General features: G+C 48.5%; 1 protein-coding gene across 2 annotated transcripts; it reads left to right on the top strand.

Moving 5' to 3' along the window:
• Positions 1 to 252: 252 nt before the first annotated feature.
• P2RX5 (purinergic receptor P2X 5) lies at positions 253 to 12955 on the top strand. Of its 2 annotated transcripts, XM_080923364.1 has the most exons (13): positions 253 to 636; positions 5265 to 5415; positions 5961 to 6032; positions 6464 to 6539; positions 6626 to 6722; positions 6875 to 6955; positions 7220 to 7358; positions 7724 to 7857; positions 8128 to 8221; positions 8337 to 8402; positions 10406 to 10488; positions 11352 to 11519; positions 12024 to 12955. In XM_080923364.1, exons 1-13 carry the CDS (start codon positions 500 to 502, stop codon positions 12091 to 12093), a joined length of 1368 nt encoding a protein of 455 aa, XP_080779490.1. In that variant the 5' UTR covers positions 253 to 499; the 3' UTR covers positions 12094 to 12955. The 2 variants fall into 2 exon arrangements, with proteins under 2 accessions (XP_080779490.1, XP_080779491.1); XM_080923365.1 differs by lacking the exon at positions 6875 to 6955.
• The last annotated feature ends 4416 nt before the right edge of the window (positions 12956 to 17371 follow it).

Below are 17371 nucleotides of genomic sequence, written 5' to 3' on the forward strand. Positions count from 1 at the left end.
GTCAGGAACCTATACGTCTGACAGTGTGAGTAGCCAGGCCAGGGCAATCAGGAAACCAGTCATTACTGTCTATCCCTCCTATATTTCCTGCGCTGTCGTCCCTTCCGGATTCTGCCTCTATTTCCCCACCGGGTTCCTCTGGAGCAAGTCCCGTGGGAGGAGGTAGGGGCGGGCGAGACGCCTTGGAAAGCACCTTCCCCTCCTTCCTCGCCTCTGCACTCCGTGCGCGCGTCCTTACAAGCCAGTGGCTGGAGGCACAGCCGGGTGGTGTCACCGTGTCTGCGGAGGCGGCCGCATCCCAAGCTGGGCACTCGCCGCAGTCCGGCTCTCCGCAGCAGCGGGATCCTCCGGGGCCGCCCTGTGCTCGCGCCCGGGTCGATGCATCTGCTCTCCAGCTCATGCCCTTTGGAGCCGCGCGCCCCTGGACTGCGGCAGCGCACACAGAGTGCTCGGTTGGCTGCCGGGCAGCGGGAGGCGGCGGCCAGAGTGAGCTGGAGGCATGGGCCAGGCGGCCTGGAAGGGGTTCCTGCTGTCTCTGTTCGACTATAAGACTGCAAAGTTCGTGGTCGCCAAGAGCAAGAAGGTGGGGCTGCTCTACCGTGTGTTGCAGCTCACCATCCTGTTGTACTTGCTCATGTGAGTTTTGGGGCACTTTTTTGAAACAAGGGACATGGGGAGGGGAAGGTGTAGATACGGGGGGGCCTTGGGGAGTCGGCCCTCAAGGGCCCTTGGAAGTAAGGATGGTAAAGTAAAAGGGGACACTGCCTTGTGAAACGTGGGCGGTGGCAACTGGATACCTTGGTTAGAAGTCTGTAGGAGCCCCTTCTCCCAGGACTGGAGTTTCCAGTATTACAGCCATGACCAGGAGGCAGAGATGCCAAGACACTGGGCTCCAGCTGCCCTCCACCCCCAGAGGCCTCCCTGAGCTCCGGCTTGACAGCTGGCCCAGGCACCCAGCAGGTTATTTATAAGCATTGAGCATTACTGGCTTACCCTTGGTTGGGCCAACTCATGAGACTGGCATGTTCTGGAACGCAGGGTTAGCTCACGGGAAATCAGGGGCAGCCTCTCCAGCGTCCGGATGCTCGACTGTTTTCTCTTGTTGCCATCTCATCTAGCAGGGTATGGGCCTACCGGCCCAAGGACAATTTGTTGGGGACCTAACAGCTTGGTCAGAGGCCTTCCTTGCTCCTAGGAAGAAAAGAGGGCACAGGTGGAAAGAGTCAGCCAATGTGAGCAGCTACGGTTCACTTTCTTTTCCTCATTAAATGATCCGCAGTTACTGCTCCTGGGAGGGCAGTCGTGGCCTAGCTTTACTGCCTTCTAATGGCTGTTCCCGCTCCTCCGTCCCCTGAGACAGGTTTTTCCGTGTAGCCCTGGCTGTCCTGGAACTGCTCAGTAGAGCAGGCTGGCCTCAAACTCAGAAATCCTCCTTCCTTTGCTTCTGGAGTGTTGTGATTATATTGTGGATAATGGTTGCATTCCTAGTGTTCCCTGGATTTTAGCTCCAAGGCACTTGGCAGGATCCTACCTCAGGGCCTTTGGACTGCTGTTCCTCAGCCACTGCATCTTCCCTTCCCCACTGTCAGCACCACCCCTAGTCCAGATTTGAGTTCTCCCTCTCCCTCCCATTTTGATTTGTCATTTTCTCAGTGTTTATTTCTGACTCCCGGAAGTCGGGGATGCCATGACACGATATCACACCGAGATGTCATTTCACTTGGGGATCTGTATGAAATGAATAAATGAATGCTCAATGTTTGCTTACTGTTTCGAATTGGACCAGACATGGTGGCGAACACCTTTAATGCCAGCACTCAGGAGGCAGAGGTGGGCAGATCTCTGAGAGTTCAAGAGCAGCTTGATTTCCAAAGCAAGTTCCAGGATAGCTGAGGCTATTACCACAGAGAAACTGTCTCGAAAAACAAAACAACAGCAAAGACCAAACAAACAAACAAAAAAATCACAACTTTCTCAGAGTTCCTTGAAACGGTGACAGTCTAGTATCCAGGCTCTTTCCAACTCTGCCCCAGAAATGAGGAAATGGACACATGTTGGTTGACACCTTCGTGACTTCCTGGAGGGAGTCAGCATGCCACACACTCATTGCATGACAGGGCACTGGCTTCTTCCTCCTTTGACCCCTTTGACTGGTTTCCCCAGCTTCACCAAGAATGGTTAAGCTGGCTGGTAGCTAACTGCGAGTTAGTGATTTGTATGCATGAAGCTTTTGCTCTGTGCTAGCCTCGCTGTGCTTAACATTCAACACAGGCCACATCATTTTCTTTTCTTTTCTTTTTTAATTTTAAAAGATTTGTTTTATTTTAGGTATGTGAGTACATGGTTGCTGTCTTCAGACACACCAGAAAAGGGCATCAGATCCCATTGTAGATGGTTGTGAGTCACCATGTGGTTGCTGGGAATTGAACTCATGAGCTTTGGAAGAGCAGTCAGTGCTCTTAACTGCTGAGCTACTCCAGTCCACCTCATTTTCAAAGAATAGCTTTTTAGGGGTCAGAGGGAAGTCGTGAAGTCTAGATGGTTAGGAGTGCTTGCTTTTGCTTTTTTTTCCCCAAGATTTATTTATGATATATACAGCATCCTGTATTCCTGAATGTCAGAAGAGGGCATCAGATCCTAGTATAGATGGTTATGAGCCACCATGAACTGAACTCAAAATCTCTGGAAGAACAGCCATTGCTCTTAACCCCTCAGCCATCTCTCTCCAGCATGCTTGCTGTTCTTTTAGGAGTTCAGTTCCCAGCTGATTAGCTTAAAGCCCTCTGTAATTCCAGCCCCAGAGGATCTGAATGACTCTTCTAACTTCCAACTGTACCTTGTTGCACTAAATATTAAAAAATTAAAAGTGGCTTATCTCTTTATTGGCCTTGCGGTCTCACTTCATGGGTCCGCTTCTAGTACGGAGCCTCACACACCTCTGTCGCTGTCCAAGCCGCCTCCACAGTCTCATTCTGTTCGATGACCTCTTTTCCCTGGTGGTTTTACACAGCCTGTTTACTGCCTCCATCCTGGGGTGTTTCTTTACCCCAACTCCCAACACAAGCACAACTCTACAGCTCGATAGCTTTTCATACAAGTTTATATATTCAATTCTCAATCCACAAACCCTCTACACAACAAGATTTCATCAAATAAGCAAAGATACAAACTGCCCTTCTATATGAGATATTAGACCTATAAAATCCTTAAATATTCATAGCTACTTAATGCCTGTTAAGCCCACCTGGACTAGTTCCTCCTTCTGGATCTCCCTCCTCCTCTGTCTTCTCCTCTCTGACTCTCTCTCTCCATCTCCCTTACCTCACCCAGTCACTGGCTCTCCTTTATTTCACTAACTAAAATGGGAAGGTTCAGATGAAGTCACTTCATGAGTATGTGACCAGGCAGCCCTTTCTTGGGGAATTGGAATTAGCATTAAAGTACAAACAGCTTTAGGACAATCTACAGTACCTGACTTCACCAGCACACATAAACACACACACACACACACACACACACACACACACACACACACACAATTTAATCACATATATCTTTTTAGAAATGTGTGATATTATAGGCTGGGACACACCAATAATTTTAACTCTCCAGGCTGAGGTAAGAGGATTGCTGTGAGTTTGAAGACAGCCTCAGCCACATTTTCATGACATTGCCCTTTGATGTGCAAACATTTTTAATTTGAAGAGACATTTTTTTGGGTGTTTTTTCTGCTGTGTGTGTTTTAATTTATGAGGCAGGATTTCTTTGTGTAGCTCTGGCTGTCCTGGAACTTACTCAGGAGAATAGGTTGGCCTCAAACTCAGAGCTCCCTCTGCCTCCTGAATGCTGGGATTAAAGATATGCACCGCAGCATTATCTTTATTTATGTTTATGAGGATATATAAGTTTATTTACACTGTGTGAGGTGCTCTTGGAGGTCAGAGGATGTCAGATATCCTGGAACTTTAGTCATAGGTGGATATGAACAGGAACTGGGAATTGAACTCAGGACCTCTGTAAGAGCAGTAAGTACTCTTAACCACTGGGCAATCTCTTCAGTCCTTTGGTGTTTTTATACTTTGTTTATTTTATATATATATATATATATATGTATATATATACACATACACATATATATGAAAGTTACATATATACATATACATATGTTATTGTGCACATGTGGGAGTCTGTTCTCTCCTTCCATCATGCATGTGGGATTAAATTCAGAACATCAGCCTTAGAGGAAAAAGCCCTTATCTCCTGAGCCATCTTGCTGGCCCTGCTTATGTTTGTGGTCTAAAAGAATATAAGACTTGGGGCTGGAGAGATGGCTCAGTGGTTAAGAGCACTGACTGCTCTTCCAGAGATCCTGAGTTCAAATCCCAGCAACCACATGGTGGCTCACAACCATCTGTAATGAGATCTGATGCCCTCTTCTGTTGTGTCTGAAGACAGCTACAGTGTACTTATATATAATAAATAAATGAATAAATTCTAAAAAAAATACAAGACTTAATTTGCTTTTATTTATTTTGTTTTTGGTACAAAACCCAAGGCCTTATACATGCTAGGCAACCTCTCTACCTTTGGATTTCACACACACACACACACACACACACACACACACACACACATACATACACACACACACACACACAAGAACACGAGAGACAGAGAGAGAGGGGGGTGGGTAGGTGGGGAGAATATCTCACTGTGTAGATCTACTGTTCTGTAACTCACTATGTAGAACATATGGCCTCAAACTCACAGAGACATGCCTGCCTCTGCATCCAAACTGCTGGGATTAGAGGGGTAGACAGCCTCACCACCCAGCAATTTCTTTCTTTTTAGATTTACTAATTTTATTATGTGTATGAATGTTTTGCCTGCATGTGTGTTTGTGAACCATATGTGAGCCTGGTCCCCATCCCTGAGGTCACAACTGGGACTGGATTACAGATGGCTGTGAACCACTATGTAGGTGCCTGAAATGGGAAAGGATGCTGTGTAAGATAAATGATGCTCTTAACCACCAAGCCAACTCTTCAGTCCCAGATTCTCTTTAAGAGATAACATCTTACTCTGTGCCCAGGACGGCCTTCCACATCTGTTTTCTGGCTTTAGCATAATGGCTGCAGAGTGCATGCTTGAGGGACAGGTGAACCCCCGAGTCTTGTTCTCACCAGTCTAGGAGTTTACTATGATTCAACTTCAGCCTGGGCAGCCCTGGGACTGACGCCTGCCTGTTGGTCATATTTCTACAGATGGGTGTTTCTGATAAAGAAGAGTTATCAGGACATTGACACTTCCCTGCAGAGTGCTGTGGTCACCAAAGTCAAAGGGGTGGCCTATACCAACACCACGATGCTTGGGGAACGGCTCTGGGATGTAGCAGACTTTGTCATTCCATCTCAGGTCAGATCACCATCTGTCCCTGGGACCTGGGCTGAGCTTGGGTGGGTCACATAGGAAGTACCCAGAGATCTCCATTAATTGTCTCCCTGGCTCAGGATACAGACAGAAACCCTGGCTAGGTCCCTTTGCCCATGGTGTCCCTGTCTCTTTTTCTGCACAGGGCCTGGTATCTTTTGTTCTCAGTGGTCTATGTGTCTGTTGAGACCACTCGGGGCCCAGAGTGGCCTGGCTCAGAGAGCCCCTCCCTTACATCCCAGCACCCCTGGGAATAGGTTCTCAGCTTGTTTATAGCTGCCCTGGTGTAGAATCCATGCTGAAGTTTGGAAGGAAACTTGGGTGAGAGGGCTTGGGGTTTGCGAAGCTGTAAATGACCCATAAAAAAGAGATCCACTTATAAAGTTTGGGCTCATCAGACAGATGAACAATGACCCCCAGTTTTGTGGCCCCCATTGTTCTCAACCCCATGCAGAGGTCCACTTTCTACCAGGTCGAATCTTCCCTGAGAGGCCTGGAGGGGATTCCTCAAACTCTGTCTGGCTCCTCAGGGGGAGAACGTCTTCTTCGTGGTCACCAACCTGATCGTGACTCCTAACCAACGGCAGGGCATCTGTGCTGAGGTTTGATTTGGCATGTGTGTGGTGGGAGGGTTGGGAAGCCCTTGGCTGTGGTGACAGTCCCCCCTGAAGGAGGGGCTTGGTTAGCTCCAAGGGTGTCAAGATGCTGTATAGACATCACATGCTTTGGGAAAGAAATTCTTTCTTTCTCTTTTAAGTTTTACATTTCGTGTGTGTGTGTGTGTGTGTGTGTGTGTGTGTGTACATGTGCTCATGCCTTGACATGTGTGTAGGTCAGAGAACAACTTTCAGGAGTTGGTTCTCTCCTTTCACCATGGTTTTCAGGGATTAAACTCAGGGTGTCAGGTTTTCATGGCAGATGCTTAACTATGTATTCAAAGGACATGTGGCCAGGGGAGAAGCCATCTTCTGTCTCTGATGGGACCTGGTCCTGGGCCGGGGAAACCCGAGCAGATCCCTTTCTTTCCTTGCAGCGTGAAGGCATCCCTGATGGCGAGTGTTCTGAGGACACTGACTGTCCTGCTGGGGAGTCTGTTGTAGCCGGACACGGTGAGAGCCTGGAGCATCTGGGGCTGGAGCAGGGCAAAGGCACGTGGACGGGAAGGCCCACAGCACTGCCTGTTTCTCCTCCGCAGGACTGAAAACTGGTCGTTGTCTCCGGGTGGGGAACTCTACCCAGGGCACCTGCGAGATCTTTGCTTGGTGCCCAGTGGAGACAAAATCCATGCCAACGTGAGTGGTGGTCCCAGAGGGACTGTCCGCATAGTCTTTCTTACACAGTGGGTCCCACCTGAGGCCAGAGGCCTCTTTGCTCCATAGGTCTAGGGGCGTCATGCAGGACAGTGGCAGGTTTCCTGCTCAGGCTTCCCTGGCATGGTTTTCAGGGATCCCCTCCTGAAGGATGCCGAAGGCTTCACCATTTTCATAAAGAACTTCATTCGCTTTCCCAAATTCAACTTCTCCAAGTAGGTGGGGACTTGGCTGTTGGAGGGGGAGGTGGGCTGAGGGCCCTCCCTGTGGCCGTGCTGAAGCTGTGCATGGTGTGTTTATATGACTGAATAAACAGGGGTGCCCTTTCTTCTGCTGGGGGGTGGTCTCTGTTCTTGAGAGGAATAAGATGCAAGTGGAGGTGGGGAGAGGTCATGTCAGGCACAGAGCCCATTGCCTCCTGCAAAGGTTGTAGGCTCATCAACAGAGCATCTCACCCTCATGTCATGGCTTTCTTTCAGAGCCAATGTGCTAGAAACAGACAACAAACATTACCTGAAAACCTGTCACTTCAGCTCCACAAATCTCTACTGTCCCATCTTCCGACTGGGGTCCATTGTACGCTGGGCAGGGGCTGACTTCCAGGACATAGCCCTGAAGGTGGGTGATGTGTGCTCAGGGACTCCTTCCTGGAGACCTAGGTGCTGCGTTGAGAAGGGAAAGATGGAGGGGCCTTTAGGGCCAGGGTGATCCTGAACTGTCCTTTGTCCTCAGGAACTCACTGTTTTCAGATTTAGTTGTGACAGGCACTCAGTGGGAGTTGGGCTGATGAGTGGGGATGACTTGGTGCGTGCTAGGTTGTTTTCTGAGTCCAGGGCATCATCAGAAACAATTGCAAGGAACATATAGACCCCTGCTGATCTCCCAGATCTCTGGCTGACTCTCGTGGCTCTCATAAAGGGCTGCTCTGTGACTTCTGTCCATCTACAGATAGCTCTAGCATTCGCCCTGTCTCTTGTATGCAGGGTGGTGTGATAGGAATCCATATCGAATGGGACTGTGACCTCGATAAGGCTGCCTCTAAATGCAACCCACACTATTATTTCAACCGTCTGGACAACAGACACACACAATCCATCTCCTCTGGGTACAACTTCAGGTAACGACTGTTTTCGTGTTACCTGGTGACCTTGACCCTGTCCCGTATCCTCTGCTGGGTCAAGTCCACCAGTGTTTTTATGGTCTAGGGTTGGTACTAAGATTTCTGGGAAAGCCCAGTCTTAGTACTTGCCTAAGCGAGCAGTTCTGGGCACACTCCTAGAGCAGCTCTAGGACCCTGGATTGCTGAGAATCCCCCAAAGTGGTCGTTTTGTGCTTCCAGGGAGACAAGGTACAGGTGGATGAGCTTCCCCTGGGCCCTGTCTCCCAGGTTTGCCAGGTATTACCGTGACCCTAATGGGGTAGAGTTCCGTGACCTGATGAAAGCCTATGGCATCCGCTTTGATGTGATAGTTAATGGCAAGGTATGTGAACTTCTTATTTCCAGTGCCCGGTGGTTGCTGGATCAGGGCGGTTGGAGAGCCCCTGGGGATCCAGCTGTCCACCGGCCTGCTTTATCAGTCTTTCCCTGTCTTACAGGCGGGGAAATTCAGCATCATCCCCACAGTCATCAACATTGGTTCTGGGCTGGCTCTCATGGGTGCTGTGAGTATCTCTTTTCTGGGAAGAGAGGGAAGTCACTAACTGCCTGGGAGGAGCATGCTGAGCCCAGAACTGTGGGGGAGGGGGGGGCTGTGAGGTCACAGGGACAAAGGTGATTTAAAACCCTGCCAACTGCCTCAGAGGGCACTGGCTGCCCGTAGCCCTGGCTGTGAGCTTAAATGGGGTGTGGTACACGGGCGGATCATCCTCTAGTCCTGCTGTGGGTTAGTATCTTGGGGATCCTGTGTCTAAAAATCTCCATCTCTGGTTCTGGTAATGGGAAACAGATTAGGCTGTATCATTTTGGGCACTGTTGACATTTGGGGCCAGGGACTTCTTTGCTTTGGGGATGTTCTGTGCACTGTGTTTAAGAATTCCTAATTTCTATTCACCAAGTGTCAGTAGGTCCCTCCTCACAGCTGGGTTGCTTAAAAAGGTTTCCAGCTGACAACTTGTAGTTCAGGGGATGAGAGGCAGGGGAGACAGTCTTGTTATTCTTTGGGGTAGGTGTTTAGTGGCTGATATGGTGGGAAATGGCTGGAGTGCAGGGAAGGGCTTCCTGCAAATGGTGCTTCCTTGGTGCTTCTGGGAGGAGGTTAAATGTGGGAGTCATTATTAGGAGTTCATGCCAACACGGGAGAGTCCCTGCCATGGCTTCTCGAAGCCTCTTCCCTCTGCCTGGGCAGCCCAAGCAGCCACTGAAAGATTTCCTATAAGGACCCAGGACTGATGTTGCATTGAGACTGAGAAACTTGTCATGACAGGGATTAAGAGTGACCTCTAATAGGCAGCGATGGTGCACACCTTTAATTCCAGTACTTGGGAGGCAGAGGCAGAGGAATCTCTTGGTTTGAGGCTAGTCTGGACTAGGCCATGGATACACAGAGAAACCCGGTTTGAAAACCAAACCAAACCAAACCAAACCAACCAAATCAAAAAGTGGTCCCCAAGTAGGGCATTCCCATTCCTGACTAGGGCAGTCATTTTTAGGATCCCTGGCTGTGTTGTGCATGCGTAGTTCTCTTTTTATGTAGGTAAAGTCTGGAAGTCTGAGAACACGGCCATGAAATGAAGGTAATGGGTGCAGCAAAGGGTGGTGAAGGCTGAGAGAAGGAGAAGTATTGAGAAGTTGATAAATGACATTTTGGAGTCTTGAGGAAAACGTGTATGCTACACTCTGCTGGAGCCCTCTGCTGGAGCAGACAGGCATTACACACAACACACTGCTCTGAAGCCTGTGCTCAGTGATTAGTCTGTCCCAAGTGGGTTAGTTAGCCCAGGCTTCCTGTCTTTCCTTGATCAGGGTTGTAGCATCCCTCTGGCTGAGGTTAAGACGCCTGCCAGCCAGGCTACCAGAGGGCTCTCTCCGAGCCAGTACACTGCCACTGTCATGCCTCCCCATAAAGGAGTAGGACCAGCATCCCTAAAAGCATTCTCAGACACGCTGGTTCTCACTCCCACCGGAAGCATCATTTGCTCTTCCCACAAAGGACCTGTGGCATTTACTGGTGATGACAAGCCTGCTTTTCCCTGTGCAATGTAATTCCAGGCCTCCAATTCAGCTCTCAAGACAGCCTGGGTGCTGCTCCCCAGGCTGAGTGGATGCTGTGTTCCACCTACTCCCAATTCTGTTCCCATTTTAGGGCCAGTGTCTCCAGATCATAATCCTCTGTCATATGCGTGTCTCTGGCAGCATAGGAAGCCCCCAGGTGTAGTCCATGTTCTTCTGGCACGCCAGTACACATCTGGATGGTGGTAGATCCTTAGAAAATGCACACTGACATTATCAGATGTGGTCAGGGCAGAGAGGGAAACTTGATCCATGGAATCAGACAGCATTGCCTCAATCTAACCTGTGTCTTCCATGGAGCGACTTTGTGCTCCTGGACATCTCCGTCGTTTGGACGTCTGTTCGTGTTTCATGTGGTGCCCTGCTCCTGAGCTGTTGCAGGCTCTAAGCAGTATGGAGCTAGGGTTCTGAGTCATAGCTCCCAACTCTTTTATAGGGGGCTTTCTTCTGCGACCTGGTACTTATCTACCTCATCAGAAAGAGTGAGTTTTACCGAGACAAGAAGTTTGAGAGAGTGAGGTAAGTTAACCTTCCTCCCCGTGGCCAGAGAGAATCTCCCCCAGCCCCTGCCTTAGGGCCCCATCTGGCTGGTCCTGGGTTGCATGTGTACGTGACATGCTATGAGGACCGGCTTCATAAGGCTAAACTTGGTTCAGAAGACCCAGGGAAGAAGGGTTAATGACAGATTTGTTTATAGGATCTATCTTTCTTTAAAAAAATTATTTCATGTATATGAATACACTGTCACTGTCCTCAGAAACACCAGAAGAGGGCATCAGATCTTATTACAGATGGTTGTGAGCCACCAATGTGGTTGCTGGGAATTGAACTCATGACCTCTGGAAGAGCAGTCAGTGCTCTTAACCACTGAGCCATCTCTCCAGTCCCCTGTAGGATCTTACTAGAGGCTTTTAGACATGCTCCATGCCTTCTTTGGGCTTCAGTTTCTCCATCTATGAGACAACAACACTGGTTCATACAAAATGGACTCGGTTCTTAGAGGCCTGGGGTTGAAGGAAGGAAGAAATGTATGCGTGTCTATGTGCTCTTAGCATCAGAACATTGGACAACATGGGAGGGTGCTGGGTCTTCAGTAACAGGAAGGGAAAGGGGTTCTTCTTGCCTTGGTCTTGGAGAAGGAATTCTGGAGGAGTTGGGACCAGAGTGAAGAACTGGGTCAGGCGGCATGTGCTTCCTCAGCCCCAGCAACCTGGACTATGGGTGCAGGATGAGCCTGTGTGATTTGTATGCACTGCCCCAGATACAGTCTGGTCCAGCCCCACCCAGACACAGGCTGCTTTGTTGGAGGAATGAGTCAAGCTTAACTGGGGGTACAATTCTCTGTCAGCGCCCTAAGCAGGTTGTGGTCATGCCTTATGCAGGGGTCAGAAGGAGGAAGCGAATGTTGAGGTTGAGGCCAACGAGATGGAGCAGGAGCTTCCAGAAGCCAAGCCACTGGAGAGGGTTCATCAGGACGAGCAGTCCCAAGAGCTGGCCCAGAGTGGCCGGAAGCAGAATAGCAACTTCCAGGTGCTCTTGGAGCCTGCCAGGTGAGAGATACTTGGCATTTGTTCCAGAGCGGGTCTCCCAGGCCTAGGATAGTCCTTCCTTCTCACAGCCCCGTTTTCCCCACTAGCTAAGGTTGGGCATCCTCCAGCTGGGAGCTGGGTCAGGACAGAGGAAAATTCGAGAAATAGCCTGGGATGGAGCAGAGCAAAGAGAGAAAGGTAGAGGCGGAGGTCTGGAGCAGTGAGGCCAGACTGAGGGATTCTGAGCATAGTCATCCCCGGAGCTGTCACTGCCTGGTCACCCACCTGAGCTCCTTACCTGCAGGTCCACCTTGCTTGTCTAGCACAGCTTCCTATTGTTGTCCTCAGCCTGCACACTCTCATGCATCTGAGCTGCAGCTAGGACAGTGTTCTTTCTCCTTGGCTGTGTCTTCCTGCTCACTGACAAAGAAAGGCTGCGGTTGCCCAGTACTCTGCCTCAGAAAGGCCATGCCTGCCAGTTCCTGACTGCCTTCTCTCTGCCTCTGTGTGTACCCCTCCCTCAAGGTCTGGCCTCCTGGAGAATGCCATGGTGAACATGAAGCAGACACAAATCTTGCAAACAGTGAAGACGTAGCCAGAGCTCTTGGCAGAGAACAGATTCAAAGACGATGGGGCCAGGACAGGCCACAGCTCTGAACTGAGGAGCGGCATCTCTGTGGTGCCTGCTCAGGATGAAGCTTCTGAGAACAGGCCCCTCAACTCCACCCAGCCTGGGTGGGATCCTGCTGCAAACTTTTTTGTTTCATGGAAGGCCTCCTGGTGGCCAAAGTGGCTCAGGATGCAGGAAGGAGGCCCTGGGGGCAGGCCCTCAGGGAAGAGACCAGCCTGGCGGTTTCAGTAGTATGAATTGGTTTCCAAGTTCCTGACTCTGAGCCCAGCTGGACATGTGTTTATTTATACAGCTAGTACACATTTTTTTTTGGTGTGTGCTGCACTTTAGTCTGATCTGAGAGACTAAAAGGAGATGCTGACCTGGCCCTAGGGTAGAGGGCACACATTTTAACTCTTACCAGAGACAGCATAGTCAGCCAAGCCAGCTTGGCTTCCTCCAGCCTCAAGCCAAGACTTTTTGACAGGTCCCTGCAGAGAATGATTGCTCAGAAAAAGCTGTTGGATGACATCCAGGGGACACTTAGCTCCACCCTCAGATGTAAAATGTAAAGCTGGCCAAGGAGGCACCTGGAAAAAAAACTTAAGGGGAGAGCAAACTCCTGGAGCTGCCAGGTACGACTGGGGAGGGAAGGCAAGTAAGCCACTAGCTTGTTCTAACCACTACCTGCCTAGGCTGGGAAACGGACTTGCCCAGGTGAGAAGTGGACTGGAGTGGTTGGCTCTTGCTGTCTGGTGGTGCTGGAGGACTCTGTCTGACTTCCTTCCTGCTCTCAGAAGCTCAGCCTTGATGTGCTATTGAGATAAAGGGTAATTTTCACTGTTCCTGACCTGTGCCCCAGTTCCTTCTCCCACAGCATTGCATTTCGAAGTGGGCTCCATGGACCACTCTCCAGAAAGCCTGACAAAAATGTAGGGTTGCAAGCCTCTCCCTAATCCTACCCTCATGAGTTTCTCCAAGTCCCCAATGTGACTTGCAAGCACACTATTGTTAATGCTTACTCATGCTATCCTGAGGCCAAGGATACTATCATGCTTCCATCCCCACCTGTTTTTGTTGTTTTGAGATAAGGGGTCTCTATGTAGTCTATCCTGGAACTCTATACAGACCAGGCTGGCCTCACAGATGACAGCCTGACCCCGTAAGTTCGGGGACTAAGGCCATTACACCTGGCTTCCCATCTCCACTTGGAAGACAGCAGTATGCTCATTTTTTGACGAGGTAGTAACTAATCTAATTAAAAATTTAAAGGCTTACAAACATAGAAGTAGCCAGGCATGGCGGTGAACGACTTTAATCCTAGCACTTGAAGGGCAGAGGCAGGTGGATGTCTGAGTTTGAGGACAGCCTAGTCAATGGAGCTAGTTCTATGCCAGGGAGGGGTATATAACGAGACCTGTTTTGTTTGTTTTCTTTAAGAAAAGGACATCTCTTTCTATTAACCCTTTCATTTTTCTGAGGAGCATCTGACTACCTGGTCATTCCTTTACCTGAGACCAAATTCCCTGTCAAAACCAGACTTGGGACACATTTAAATACAGGGCTGGGGAGGGGGTTCACTTTCCTCTATCCCATGGATATCTGGGTGCTTCTCTCTGAGAAGTACTCCACCATATGCTGGACCCTTGCAGATGGTAATCAGAAGGAGCTGGGAAAAGTTGCAGACTCGGCATATGGGAGGTGAAGGTGAGTCACCTGAGCTCAGGAATTTCAACCTGGGCAACAGTGAGGTTCCCTTCTAAAAAAAAGGGTGGAGGGCTAAAGCAATGGCTCAGTAGTTAAGAGCACTGGTTGCTCTTTCAGAAAACCCAAGTTCAATTCCCAGCACTCACATGATGGCTCACAACCTCCAGTAATTTTAGTTCCCGGGGAATCAGATGCCCTGTCCTGGCCTCTGTGGGCACCAGGCATGCACTTTTTAACCCCAGCATTGGGTGACATAACAAATGATTTATTATGCATGTATGTATGTACGTATGTATGTATGTATATGAATACACTGTAGCTGTCTTCAAGAGTGCTTCAGATCCCATTACAGATGGTTGTGAGCCACCATGTGGTTGTTGGGAATTGAACTCAGGACCCTCAGAGAACAGTCAGTGCTCTTAATGGCTGAGCCAACACTCACTCCAGAACAAGTTAATTTGAGTTGAGGCCAGTCTAGTCTACAAAGCAAGACCTATGACAGCCAGAGCTATGTAGAGACTGTTGGAAAAAAGCCCAAAATAAAATAAGTAAAAAAAGAGGGATAGAGAGGAGTTGTTGCTACTGGGGAAGGGTTAGTGTTGTCCAGAGCAGGACCACTCTCAAGGTGTGTAGCAGCTCCCTGACCTTTGGTTACCTGGGCATGTCACTGAGCCTTTCTGAAAGTGATCTGGGTGACCCACTTAGGCAACTGTTTGTAAACTCAGAATGCAGCTTCTCTGTTCAGGCGAAGACAAGAGGGTCAAAGGCCATGGCTCCTCTTGATTTTGAAGTGACTTGTGGACAGTCAGACTGCTTTTTAAAAAAAATTCAGAATGGAATGCCTTTTACTAGCTATAAACTAGTAAACCAGTAAACCAGTAAATACTGAGTTCTCGTTATGTATCCTGCTCTTGTCTGATGTTGGACTAAATGCTGTATTGAACAATACACATGGCCCCTGTCCTCACATGCTTCCAGTCTGGTGGGTGTGAACCTTAACCCTGAAGTTGTCACACTGTCATCATGAACTAAATAGGGTGCTAGGGGACTTAGAAAGACCACAGATTTTATTCCAGTCCTGCACAGGGCTGCCCACTCTGCCAGTCACTGTGTACGCTCCCCACCCGCTTCGTACTTTCTGCATAACCCTGACGTAAGGCAGCTCAACCATCTTATGGAAACCAGCCTATATTAAACAAAGTAAGAAAAGCCAACAGAGACCAACGAACTAAAACCCCCAGGGTCTTCCTCTGTAGGCCAGGCTTGCTTCAAACTCCTGATCAAAATTATAGCCTCCACAGGTGAGACCAGGCTTTTAACTCAGGAACTTGAAGTCCTAAACTTAGGGAAACACTTTTATACCTTTCTGGGCACTGCTTGGCTTATTGGCTAGTCTTAGCCCAAGAGCTCCTTCCTATTTTGATCTTCCAGGATCTGATGAACTCTTGTGCGTCAGTCCCTAGCCTAAACTGGGCCATTTGTATTGTCCTACAAGTTATTTCATACCTTTGGGAGCATCACCATGTGGGCCAACAAGGAACTGATACGCTGGGTGCTATCAATGTGACAGTCAGCCTTGAAAAACATGGCTCACTGCAGCCTTCGCCCTCCCTCCTTGCTACCAACTGTCCTCTCAGTGAGGAGCCCATCATAAAGGTGGAACATGACTTGTTCAGGTGTCAGAGCTGGGGACTAGAGTCCATAATCACAGGAACTTTTGGAGCAGAATTGAGCTCACACCCTCCCAAGGGATAAGCACTCTTCTGCTGGCGTAACATGACAAGTGGGCCAAGATGGCGGGCAATTTCTGGGACCTGTCTGACATATTTACTTTTGGACACTTTTACTTGGTTTTAAAATAATAAAAAGCATCAATTTTAAGCTTTTCCCTTTAGAGTTACTCCATGTAGGGAAAAATATTTTTTGAGGTAGAAATAAGAAACAATAAGAAATGTATGACATTTTGTTCCTTGTTACCATGCCGAGGTTCAAATCGAAGTGTGGGGAATTTTTAAAAAATTACATTCATGTGTGTGTGTGTCTCAGTGTGCTTGTGAAGACAGTTATCTCTCTGCTTTTACCATGTGGGTGCTGGAGACTGAACTTAAATCATCAGGTTGGCAGCAGGCACTCTTACCTGCTGAGCCATCTTGCTGGCCCCAAGTTGACTCTTGAACAGACACTAAAAGGAAGAAGATGTCTTAGTAGTTAGGAGAACTTGCTGTTCTCTTCCTAGCATAACTAACTCCAGCTCCATGGGAGCTGATAACCCTGGCCTCTATGGACACTTGCATATACCCACTGACTCGCAGACATACATACCTATATAGGATTTAGAACAAAAACCGGTAAAGCTAGTACTTCTCATTGGATAAATGCTGGGAAGTATTTGACAGTAACTTACCTTCTGCTCAAAACTGATAGGTACATAGTCACTACATATTTTGTTTTAAGCACTCTTTTTTAAAAGATTTATTTATTTAATGTATATGAGCACACTGTCACTGTCTTCAGACATGCTGGAGGAGGGCACTGGATCCCATTACAGATGGTTGTGAACCACCCTGTGGGTGCTGGGAATTGAACTGGTCATCTGTAAGAGCAGTCAGTGCTCTTAACTACTTAACCATCTCTCCAGCCCCTGCTTACACTCTTCTAATTCTTTCTAATCTTATTTATGAGTATTCTATAGCTGTCTTCAGATATACCAGAAGGGGACATCAGATCCTATTACAGATGGTGTGGGAGCCACCCTGTGGTTACTGGGGTTTGAATTCAGGTCCTCTGGAAGAGCAGTCAGTGCTCTTAACTGCTGAGCCATTTCTCCAGCCAACACTGCAACAAATTTACTGTTCAAAAACAGGGATGAGCCCTTCTTTTTTACATAAGAGAAGTCCCTGAAGAGGTGGGGGCTATATAAGACATGCATGTCAGGACCTTTAGAAGTGGGTTTGGGACAGCTGTGATCTCAGCTTCTTGGCATACGATGCAAGCATGTGGTCCAGAATCCAAACAGGATTCATCCCTGGGTGCCCAGGCCATTACTGAACGGGCACAGACCACTGACAGTCTGAGAAATGGAACTTAAAATAAACCAACATGGTCACTACTAGTCTACTATAAATCTACCACACTTATTTTTCAGTTAAACATGTATTTCACTCTAGAACCCTCCTCTCAAAGGATTACGAATGAACATATAGTCAGAGGTACTACACTTGAAACAAACTCATTTGATTAAATGTCCAAATAACCTACTCAATTGCCATAGGACATATTTTAGAAAAAGGAGATTAGCTGAGACCGGGTGTTATCGGAACTTAAGTGATTTCATTCATACGAGGAGAGAGAGAGGGAGAGAGAGGGAGAGAGAGGGACAGAGAGGGGGGGGGGGAGAGAGAGAGAGAGAGAGAGAGAGAGAGAGAGAGAGAGAGAGAGAGAGAGAGAGAGAGAGAGAGAGAGAACAGACTGTGGCCTAGTACCTGCTCTCCAGCAAATCTTGGCGACTTCAAAGCTTGGCTAAGCATGAAGGTAGAAGGTAGGAAAGACAGACAAG

The sequence above is a fragment of the Micromys minutus genome, assembly GCF_963924665.1.
Source record: "Micromys minutus genome assembly, chromosome: 10".
NCBI lineage: Eukaryota > Metazoa > Chordata > Mammalia > Rodentia > Muridae > Micromys > Micromys minutus.